This window comes from Hakea prostrata, chromosome 2, assembly GCF_041222555.1.
Source record: "Hakea prostrata isolate BN-2017 chromosome 2, UWA_Hpros_2, whole genome shotgun sequence".
Classification (NCBI taxonomy): Eukaryota; Viridiplantae; Streptophyta; class Magnoliopsida; order Proteales; family Proteaceae; genus Hakea; species Hakea prostrata.
In genome coordinates this window covers 4,965,168-4,977,245 of record NC_142601.1, presented here as the reverse complement: position 1 = coordinate 4,977,245, position 12,078 = coordinate 4,965,168, and the positions used below count along the sequence as shown (strand labels likewise).

The following is a 12,078-nucleotide window of genomic DNA, read 5'->3' as shown; positions in this document are numbered from 1 at the left end:
GAGCCAGCACTATACTAGGAGAGATTTAAATCCTCTACGTCTGGGTATGGCGTCCAACCATTGAATGCCCAGCCACCACCACGGACGTTCTACTTAGATGCAAGTGATCTCAATGCATATCAGGAATAGGGGCAAGGGGCTGTGCTCCGCTCACTCTTTTTCACCATACATTAGGAAGGAGGTGTACTAAGAAGAGTTTAGGTCACCTCCCCTTATGGGAACACATTGTTATTTTCTAAGGGTTTTTGACCACATATATAGGAGTGGGTTCATTGTGTAAATATTAAAAATTAGCAAGAAATGAGAACCTAATAGGTCCCACCCCAATTTATGTGGTAAAAACTGTTAGGAGGTGATCTGGACTTTGATGAACGTCTCGCCTCTAATTTATCTTATTAGGATTTAGAGGTTAGTCCTCTTCAATGTGGAGAGAGCATCGATTGGGTCCATTACTTGTCCATTTCTGACGAGTAGATATGTAATATGTGTCAAGGTTGAGGTCCATTTATAAATCACATCATTTAAAAATATTGATTTGACTTATAAATGAATTTTAACCATTTGATGTGATATTGGAACACATGTCATACATTTTCTGACAAGAAAATGTATTGGATAAAATTCTTCATCCATCGTCAAGAGGATCCCAAGTCCTATTTGAAATGGCACTAGTTTTTTTTTTTTATTTCCCATTGGATCAGACATATAGGGGTAGAACTTAGAAGTGTCTGAAACGGACTGAAATAGACTGAGTCGGATCGGCAGTACTAAAATCTTGGATCGGCTGACTAACTTGCGTTAGTCTTTGAACCCAAACTGCTGGAATGTTTTACGAAAAAAACGCTACTGCTGGAATCAGACCCGACTTCCGAGTTATATAACTCGATAAGAAATGCGAGATTGCGAGAACAAGCTGGAGAATCGAAGAAAATGGTGCGAATTCAGGTTAAGGTGAAGCACAATGATGACAAGGAAGAGCTGCAGTTTCTCTATGATTGCCGTAGCACCACAGGGATCGAAGAGATTGCGAGAGCTTTAATCGAAATCTCCAATCTTCAAATAAAAATCCAGCGCCTTGTTCTAGCCCTCGAGTCAAGGGTTATTCAACTTGGTGAAAGCAGAGATTTGTCTTGTCGATGTTCTTCCTCTCTTCTACGTCATCAAGTGGTTAATTTATCCTTAATTCTCTTCCAGGAAGGCACTCGAGTGAAGCAGTTCCGTTAATGAGAGCTTTATCAGAAGCCAAAGCCTATATATCAAAGGTTTCACCCTCGCCTGTCTCCAGGTTATTCACACGCTTGGACTACTATTGAAATAACACTTCGCGCTCTGAATGTTTCTGTATTTTATTCTCAGGACCAGGTTCTCCATGGGAGACTTTTATCACCTAATATCTTGAGAGACCACATTCAGACAATAGAAAAGCAAGTAATGGTTAACGAAGCAATGGGTTTCTCAGATTTAAGCCACCTGCATCAGCTACTCTCGGGTTCCTCCACAGGTCGAATGCCAAAACAGCTCTGCGCTTTATTTTTCAACTTCACCCCTTCGATACACTTCTTGTGGTTTTCTATTTGCTTCCTATATGGTGCTTATCAACTTTTTTTTTTTTCTTGTTTCTTGTCTGGGGTTTTTTCCCATGCAGTCCTTGAGATGCCAAGGCTTCGAAGTTCTTGAAATGCAAATGCACAATTCAAATAAATGATATAGACACTATCAACGTGATAAAAAAAATTACTACAATTATTGCAATAAGACAAAAAATCCTCCACTGGTTTGCGAAATTTTAGAGTAGTTACTTATGGTTATGCTGATGAAACAAATTTAGGCACATAAAGCGCAGACAAAGATGTAGGTGCAAAGCAAATACTGGTTTCTAGGGGAATCATGACTAGAGTTTTGGGGGGGGGGGGGGGGGCGGGGAGCCAAAAGTTGTTGACATTATCAACCTCATCCTTCTATTGTTGTTGCTGTTGTGTGTGTGTGTGTGTTTTTGTGAGTTCTCCCGTGTTTTTGTTTTTCTGTTGTTTGTGTGTTTCTCTTGTTTTTTGTTCATTACTAGTAATGATGCACATGTGATGTATTCACGATGTGTATTAATTTTTTTACTTTTGTGTAAATAAAAGTTTGTATTTTCCCCCCTCTTTTGAGTTAAACTTCAGTCTAATAATAGGATTGATTGAGTATCATTTATGATTTGTAGCTTGTAGCAATAATAAGATTTGGGGAATTTTTTTTTACTCCTGCAAGTATAATAGCTGTTATCATTGCTCTTTTATTTATTTAGATTTTTTGAATTTTTTTTTAATCTTTGCACCTTTATCATTTTGTCCTTCACCCTAAAAAGGTGTTTCTTCATCTATAGTAATTCAGTGTGGAACCAATGTTGGTGTAGTCTTCTTTTTAACGTTTCAATGCCATTGGACTTCTCCATTTGGGTATAAAAGTGGATATTGCAAAGCATCAAAATGCGTGTAGTAATGCTTCACTCTATATTTCTTTCTTGAGTTTCCTTGTATTACTATATTACATCTTTCTTTGATGTTTGGGTTGTTTCCTTTAATCATTTGCTGTCCCTTGATCGATTGTAGACTTGTTTTGGATTCTTTGGTTTAGATTGATGTCACTTTTAATTACTATATTTCATAGTCTGTAAAAATCCACATCTTTTAAACTTCTAAAGAATCTTGCATATGGATTATTTAATAGGATTTCCATTATTTTCAACATTATTGGCTCTTTCAATACCATATCTTGAAATGTCTTGATTCTATTTTTCAACTCATAATTTGTGTCGAAGATATGCAACTATAAATAGCATGGGTTGTCTCTCTCTAGGATTATTGGACGTAGTCCATGATAGTGTGTAAACTCCTCGTATGCCTGCATATATCTTTTGAGTTCCTTAGTTTTTGGTGTTTGATTGGTGAATAGCTCATATAACTCATTTGGATCTACCGTTGGTGCTAGTACAACGTTTTCGTTTAAGCAAACAAGCAATAGAATGATGGGGTCTCATACTGGAATTTCTTTGCTCCACAATGTATGCATGGTGGTATTTGTTTTAGTACATGTATATTGGAGCATTGTGGTTCCAGATTTGTTGTATTGACATACTACATTAGTATGTTATAAAAGATAGATTTATTTTTTTAAATTTTTCTGAATAAACTATGATAAATTTTACCTTCTGTATTTTGCGGTTCATTCAGATTTTGATTTGAGAAGCTTGAACTTTCAGTATAATGTGTTGTTATCTCCATTTGATTATTTTCTTTTTGGGCTTCTTGTATTTTTGCCATTTTCTACCCTTCTGATTTCATTGTATTTTTGCTATTGGATGTTTGAACGCTTGTTTTGTGGAGGCATAGTATTTTACTGTAGACAACAAATTGAATATGTTATTATCAATCATGAATTAGTTGTTTTGGGGGCATTTTTCCTTTTCTAGATATTTCTTTTTTGTTATCTATTTTTTTGTTTAATCTTTAAATTGTCATCAGATTTGTTTGGTTTTTATTTGCCCTTTTTTATGGGCTAAACAAAAACATTTGTGCTTATTTGTGGACGTATAGTTATTAGTTTATAATTTTTTAATATAGTGTTTAAGTTTGTTAATGGTATATGTTCCTTTTTTTTTTTAGTGTGGTTGAACCTTAGTTGTTCTCGCTAGTGATATATTATAGTTTTGTGTTTGTTAATTTTTTGGGGACTTTGTTGGTTTGGGGTTCTTCCGGTTATTTTGGTGAGTAATGTTTTAAATAATTTTATGGTCTTTAAATAATCTCATGTTGGTCTCAGCCAAATTGATATTTTATTGTGTGTTTCAGTTTCTTAGGTTCTTGCTTTGTCGGTTTAAGCTTGTAATTCTCGTTCTTTTTCTATCCAATGTTGGACGAAAGTTTGTTGCTGTATATGACATTACTTATAGTTAGACATGTAATCGGGTTTGTTTCAGCTTGGTACATCCCTATCTATATGAATCCAATGGGAAGATTTGGTTATATGCCCTTAAAAATTTTAATAAGCTATATATTTTTTTTTCTTTCAAACTTTAAAAAATACTGTACTCTTATAAGCTAAAATTTGATTGGATATTATCGGATTTCATAGCCAATTATCAAGATCTGGATCTAGTTGCTTATCGGATGGATATGAATATTTTTCGAATAGAGAATCCCGGTTTCAGACATACTTACACAAATACAAAAGATTCATATGTGGTTTTTGGTTTTTCATTTACAAGTCTAATTATGTTATTAATAAAACATCCATTAGTAAGATTACAAGATTTCTAAAGTGAAGGTTCGGAAGTTATTGCGTTAAAATGTAACAATAGTATTTCCCTAGACCTATGGCATTTATCATGCATCTTCAATTTTAATCCTCTTGTTCCTTAGAGTTTTGTCCGATCCATCTGTTATTTGTTCCTCGTTTGAATGATTTCGTTCTTTGAGTATTTTCGCACAATACTTCTTCTTGCTTGCTTTGTTGATTAGAGTGGACTCAATGGTGAATGGTCTATATTGAAGTAGAAGTAGTAGGTCTTTGAGATGAACCTACGAAGGATTTCTTGGTTCTGCAAGAATTTATTTTTACATACGTTATTAGTATTATTGAATACAATAATCAATCAATTAGTTATTATTATTATCTTTGACCTCTTTTAGTCTCTCATTGTATTTGCTTGTTGGGCATTTCAACAGCCTTTCTACTACGTTGAAAATTGTGATGCTGATTCTTTCGGTTGCAATAGACTTGAAATTTAAGCATGTACTTATGAGGCCAAAAATTTGTTTGTTAGTTCGGCATTTATTTCGCAACCAGTGATGCTGTGATATTATTACCTTTTGGAATATGATCTGTTGTTTCTACATTTTGTACACATCTTGTTTTCTCTTTTGAGTTGCACCCTTTTATTGCACTTCGCATATGCATTGTACCGTGAATTCATTAGTATCCACTCTCAACACTATCCCTCGTATATAGTAGTGTTGTTTTTGAGAAATTTTTTTAAAAGTAATTTTGTTACATTTAGTTGTATATATAATATAAAATTGTTGTTGTTGTACCTTGAATGATGTGTGCTCTTCTTCAATCAAATCTTTCAATTTCAGAAGTTCTATGTTGTTGTACTTCAAAGTATAATGAGGTTAATGGATCAGTTTTCTTCATTCCCATATCTGTTGTAGAACTGGCGTTTTAGATAAATGATATGAGCTATTTGCTTTGCATTAGGATGTAATTTGGAAAGAATATTGATGGTAAATGTCATTACCATTTTTTCAGCTCTTTTGTCTTTGGTATTTCAGGATTGATTTTGATTGTAGTTGATCCAATTGTAGAGAGTGATAAGATCTGTGGTGTCGTATTGGATGCTAGTATAACTTAGGATTTTTTTTTTTGGCTATAAATATAAGAAATCTTATTACCGCAATAAGATGATATTTTCTTGGAAATTAAGGCAATCACTATTTTGTTAGACATGACATTATCCAGTATTTCACTCTCTGTTGTTGCGTGGATCTCCCATAATGTTACTATTAGTTGGTCCACACTGTTCACAAGTACATAAAATAATAAGAGCAAATTACACGTCACCCACTATGAAGGGGGTAAAACTCTTGATCACCCGCTATTACCTCTTAAATTACATGGTACCCACATTCAAAATTACGAGTTACCCACAATTACATTTTCAATTAAGTGGACATGTAAAATGACCAAAATACCCTTGCTTGCATTCAACTCATTTAAAATGACCAATCTACCCTCATTTTAATTCTCTCACATCCAACCCTTAGGTGGGTTCACCCATCTTCTACCTATACCTCATTGGACCACCACAGTCGGAAACTATCCCTGCTAGAAAATCCCCTCTCTCTCTCTTCAAGCTCTGCAACTGCTCTTTCTGTTTCTGGAAAATGGAAAACAAGAATTACCTCATCTTCCTCTTCATCTCTGTTCTTAGTTCTTGCTCTTCCTCTTTTCACAGCAACACCCACCATGTCTCCACCATCCCCACCACAAACGTTGTTGGAACATCCACATGTTGCCGGATCAGCTTCATAACATCATTGAAGGTATAATAGGAGCAAATGATTTTGGAAGCTGGGCTGATATTCTCACTGCACCAGATCCATCTACCTTCCAATTAAACTATTCACGCAATAGTGGATACAAGACCTAAGCCATGCATATCTTTCCTCACAACTTCTCCGAAGGTTATTGTAGGTTTGTCTCTAGCTCTTTAGTTCCTTCAATTCAGATTAAATCAGAGCTTGTTCTATCTTAGGAGGACAGTAGCATGCTACTGCCCTGCTAGGTCACCCAACCAATGGTTGCATCATCTTTTTAATCAAGACTAACTAAATAATACACCATGGTGCTTTGATGTTCGTCTGAGTCTCTAGTTAAATCACTAATGATAAGTGCTGACAATTTAAGATTTGAAGTTGATCCTTCATGTAACCCATTGTAATTGAGTATTCGCTACCTTGGCCTCCCATAAACTTATTCACATTATCATCCATATCTTCAATATTGTCCATGTATTTGCTTCAAACACTCTCTTAGCTAGTGCTTACTAGGTTGACTTGCTAAGGTCTCTATTGCAGGCTTCTTCATGGTTAACTAAGCCCATATGGAGATTATACTTGTAATGGCAATGTCATTCTGTCTGTCTCTTAATTAGGTGAATATTTTCTGTTCTGGAACTTCCTGGCATAAAGCCAAATTTGTTCACCATAAGAGTAGTTTCTTATCTCAAATGGGTTTTAATAACCCTCACCCATTATCTCATATGACCCATTGGTTTATGACTTGGTACTCTATGGTTGTTGAAAATTTGAATATCACTTCTATATCTATAATTTGAATTAGAATGTTTCTTGTACATCCATATAGCATTAAGCAACTTAGTTAACCAAGAAGGAAAAGTTGGTTGATTTACAACCTCCAAAGAATTCACTTGGGAAGCATTCAAAGTCGCTCTAGTGTTTTGAGGACCGTCATAGTTAATAATAGAAGAAACATTGATTTATTCTCCCATAAAAACAGCACAAGGCTCTCACTACTGCAGGGTTCCTTTCCTTTTTTTTTTTTGGGGGAGGGGGGGGGGATATTTGAATGTATGCAGCCTAGCCTAGCCCCCTGATTCACCAGAGACGGAATTTCCAAGTTTTGGATGTGCAACTTTAACTGTTCCACCTAGGCCCATCTAATTTTCATCGTTCTCCTAAGTCTACTTTAATCTTTTCACAACTTCTATTGAAGCTTCTCAAGAAACTTCCGACGAGGTTGGGGATTTGGGTTTTGAGTCAAAATATTTCATGTTTCAACTGAAATTTCTCATGTTGTGGCCATTTCAACAGTCAAATGACCATATTTTTGGCCCAAACTGCGGGGAAAACCTGATCTAGTATCTATAATGTATTAGTACATATAGATTGTGAAAACTAACAATGGTAGTTTTGTTACATATCCTTGGTACTGGACACTATACCTGCAAGAACAATTCTCTCTAATGTAGCATATTTTAAATATAAGTTAGTATTAAGAACACAAAATTTGATGGAAACAACTAAAAAAATGTACCCTAGAACTGAAGAAAAACCATCATAGATCTGGTGAAGGGTATGCCTCTAAAACTCATGTCAACTTTTGGTCCCATTTCGATCAGAACATTAATTTATATGCTCTGTTTTCCTACTGACATTGAAGTGATTCACCATTCTTACTTAGATGTTGAACTATGCTCCCGAATTATGCAGTGCTACTGCTACCCAAGATCATACCAAATGCCATTTGATTGTTGACATGAAAAAGGGAAAATTCATTGAATATATTTACCTCACTTAACCCAATACAATCTTTTACTTTGGCTACAAAAAATAATTTTGAATTGCTTGGATTCAAATATGGCTTCATTGTGCCAAATTGACCTTGCCATTGTAAAAATAAAACTAAAGACTGGAATTACTTGCTCTTACTCTATAATTTTGTGTGCTTACTGCATTTGTATGGTCCCTAGATCATGGAAGCCTTGAAAGAATTTTTTTCTAGTGTTCCTGCTCTACCTCCCATTTTTTTATTCTTCCCTTTCCCCCACCCTACTGTGTACTTCAAGTTTCTCTTGGTTTCTGGAGGAAATTCATGCTTTGCTGCTATTCCCATTTTGGTGGATAAATGAGGTGATGTTTTTGTTTCTGCAATATGACCAACATTTTCGTTCACAGTGTAGTACTGTAGTGTACCTAATTCCTTTCATCATTAGCCCATCTAACAACGCTATTCATGTCTAAATATGGTGCCTTTGAACCAATTAACAGGGGATTACTTAGCAAATTACTCCTTAACTATCCCATTGGTGCTGTAAGAAGGGAAGTGAAGAAACAGTGGTTGGTTCTGTGGTGCATTTGGAGAGGGAGACCCTTATGCCTCCTTAGTTCTTAGTTACCTGATGATGTACATAATGTTTAACATATAGAAAGAATCCACATCCTCATTCGTATCTTGAAGTCATTTTCTATTTATGAGCATTTTTTTCTCCTTCCCAGCAAGGAAATGATCCAGTTCCCATATGTTATGATAGTGCTTTCATTAAAATCAATGTGCAAAAGGTCTCATTTGAAAGGGATAACACTGTATTTTACTGGAAATTTTTGCATCTTTTTATGCAAATGCCCATTTGGTTGAAAAATAACCTGGTGGATACTTGCTGGTTAGTAGACTTCCTGGAAAACTGGGTGAACAAAGAGTCTCAATTGGTTTTGAAAAAACTGTGATACATGTCTTTGAATAAAAGGCATCTTCAACCTAGCATTTTCTGATTAGTTTTCCTCTTATCCATGGTAACAATAATCAGGCTGTAGGTCATGAATTAGTTTCCCTCATATTGGCGTCCTTGTTCTAAACGGTGATTCAATGCAGTTCAACATCTAGGTGTGAGATATAGGCCCCATTACTATGCCACATTAACATACACTTGAGAATAATCTAGTTCAAGAACTTGTTATAGGTAATAGGGTTGCATAGCATGGATCAGAGAGAGTGCCAAAGGAAGGGAAGACTAGATACTCCTCTGAGTTCTTAGAGGAACATGTTATACTCTTTGCACTCGCTCACTCTATGCTACCGGAGGTGTAATAGCAGGAGGTTCACGTCGTTTTCTTTTCACACAAATCATTTTTAGTCTTTGTGGTGTAAGAGACGCTGTTGGCTTCCTATGGAGTTGCACACCAGAGTCAGAGACACTGGCGAGGGAAGGAAACACTAAGTACTCTCTTGACTTCTTAAAGAAATTCATAGTATCATTGCTTAGCACTTCCTATGCTAAGAGTAGTAATATCGGCATGCATGTGTCCTTTGATCTTCACACTCATCACCTTTATGTATTTATTTTTCTGTAGAAGTGCCACTTACTACACAGTCTGTTATGCATTCTCTTTTGATTTTTCCTCCCAACAATTGTTTCATGCACTCTTCTTTTATGGTACAATGTCTAAACTGTGGTTTCTTGTGTCTTCTTTCTTGTATCTTATTTCCTGCTTAGTCAACCAAGCCAGACCCAGTTCTCCCATGTGATTCCAAAATATAATGGGATGTTATGTGGCTGCAGTGCTTTTTCTTTCTTTGTGAGTTCCAAGGGCTTCTGTTTTTCATTCCCTGTACACTTTATATTACCTTCAGGGCCCAGGCAACTATTTTTTGGGGGCTCTCTACCATTCTGCAGCTGGTATGTATTCATTTGCTGTCTCTGTTGTAAAAGACAGTGAAAGTGGAACAAAACCCATTTGAGCTCTGGTCCTCTAAAAATTGAGGTCCATGCTGCAAATAGAATATTTAATCCAGTCAACTCGAAAGGCTGGTTTATACCCAAACTAATTTCTCTGATATTTTGTTGTCCCTTGTTTCGTATGGATAGTTGCTGTTGTTTTTGAACTGACAAATGAAACTTTTGCTCACACTTCTGTTTCTTGACTTTCTGAATGTTCCCTGCCCCCTTCCCTGAAACAAAACTCTCTCTTGCTTCATCAGTATGTAGGTATGTGTGTATGTATGTATGTGTGTATGTATATATATATATATATATGTATATATTAGCAGATGTTATTTTTTTATTCCATATTTTAAATGGTTGTTATTCATTGACTTTTTTTTACTTTTTATTTTTATTTATATAAATTAAGAAAACAGGGTAGATAGATGGGTGTGCATTCATAATTGAATAAGCATTTACCTGCTAGCATTCTCTCCCCCTTTTAGTAATTTGTTTGCAATTAAATGTGTGAATAAAACTTAGACTTGTAGAATTTCCAGACTCAGAGCTTCTTCAAGAAGATACTACCCAGCTTTTGTGGGCAGGGAAGGAGCTAATGAAGAGTAAAATGTTATATGATTACGTTGGTCACAATGAGAAAACTAAGGTAATTCTAATTCTGTTGGGCCAAGGCCCTTCATCCTTGATGAAAGCATACTAATCTCCTAACCTTTTGATGGCAGATCATACTTAGAATGCAGTCATCTTGTCAGATCTCATAATGGCTTTGTAAGAGACTATGAGGATCATTTGCATACGTATGAGCTCTGCAATTTTGGCTGCTTGGCTGTGTTCTGTACTCGTCAAGTGTCTATTTATTGCCCTGAATTCCTCCTTTCTGGAATGGCCAGGGAAAAGATTCGAAGAACATAAAGCAGCCGGTGAGGGAGGTCAATTGAAAGGGCAAATCCATTCACTACAGTTGCTCTTCTCTTGGCCAATGGTTCAGATTGCCTGCACCTAAGACTTGCCCCAGACGTACACTTTTTTGTCCACTTAAGAGTATAACGTAATTCTTTCTCATCTTTCATTCTCTGAACATGTAGTTGGTGTTGGTAAGGAAAAAAGTGTATTCCAATTAAAGTTCGTTGATGATATTACAATTTCTACAATAACTACAAGACTTGTCCCAACTAAGTGGGGTCGGCTACATGATCTCTGAGGAGTAAAATGTTATTTCTAGTGGCCCAGTTTCATATCATGTGGAAATACTGCTGATACAGAATCTCCTACATTAAAGAGCAGCTTAAAAGGGTGTAAGAACAGATAAAAAGAAGTTGCTATTCTTGGGCTATTGAAAATCAAGATAACTGAGCTTGTTTGTTGCTTCAGACTACTACATTCTTAGCTCGGTAGAAGAAAAGTTGAAGTGGAGAAAACAAAGGAATGAATGGGTGAATTTGTTTTCTCCTTTTTCCTTTCTTTACCTATTTGAGATATGGCCACTTTTGGCCAAATAGATGCAGATGCAAAAAAATTGTTTGGTCACCTGAACATTGTCCATGGGATAATGATAGGGAGGGTACGCACCTCTGACATTGGCCACATGAGCTCTGTGCTCCACTCACTGATTTGGTCAAGCAATGATGGTAATGCCTGTTAGAGTTTGCTGGTTTTCTGATTTTTGTTTTTTTTGTTGTTTGCTTCCTCCCCCTTCCTCCTGAGTTTCAATTATGTTGTTTGGATTCTCAGAAAACACTGATGGGTTCAAGATTTAACAGTACTAGGAAGACCTTTGTGACTTTGTCTATACCTTGTATGTGATTTACATTGAAATATAATGACAAGCAAGGATGATCAAATGCTTGTCAAGTGGTACTTTAGAGTTTCCTTCACATTTACTTGCCGATTGGTTCAATTACTGCTTTCAAAATATGTCAAGTCTTTTGTAAGTTTGGCTTTCTAAATGGTATGATAAGTGTTGTGGTCCTGTCTAGAATTTGAAATGGGAATGGGGTCGGACAGAACATGACAAATGAATTGCAATCAATGGTTTCCAATCTTGTGTGCCAGCTTCAAGTCCTTCGACTTTGAAACTTTTTGGGCATTGTCGGCCACACAGCACTATCAACCAATCCACCTATAAAATAATGTTACTGTTATTTATGTAAGACTAGAAAAGCTCTGTTCCTCCTCTTGCTCATATGGACAGTTCTCTTGCATTATCATGTAAGTAGTAGGCAATCATTTAATCCAAGTAGGAGAACAAATGTTCTTAGATCTCTCTGATGCTTAGGTAAGAACCGGGTAAATATACA

General features: G+C 36.0%; 1 protein-coding gene across 1 annotated transcript; it reads left to right on the top strand.

Annotated features, from left to right (window-relative positions):
* The first annotated feature begins 815 nt into the window (after positions 1-815).
* LOC149023401 (uncharacterized) lies at positions 816-11,894 on the top strand. The gene is made up of 5 exons (XM_089143945.1): positions 816-1,111; positions 1,195-1,262; positions 1,357-1,501; positions 10,321-10,427; positions 10,504-11,894. Exons 1-5 carry the CDS (start codon positions 931-933, stop codon positions 10,540-10,542), a joined length of 540 nt encoding a protein of 179 aa, XP_089000071.1. The 5' UTR covers positions 816-930; the 3' UTR covers positions 10,543-11,894.
* Positions 11,895-12,078: the final 184 nt, after the last annotated feature.

What these genes read in the sequence shown, in the direction of transcription:
- LOC149023401 (XM_089143945.1), top strand. Translation starts at nt 931, where the DNA reads ATGGTGCGAATTCAGGTTAAGGTGAAGCACAATGATGACAAGGAAGAG. An exon ending in GTCAAGGGTTATTCAACTTG is followed by an intron (nt 1,112 to 1,194) that starts GTGAAAGCAGAG and finishes ATTCTCTTCCAG; the next exon opens with GAAGGCACTCGAGTGAAGCA. An exon ending in ACTCTCGGGTTCCTCCACAG is followed by an intron (nt 1,502 to 10,320) that starts GTCGAATGCCAA and finishes TAGAATTTCCAG; the next exon opens with ACTCAGAGCTTCTTCAAGAA.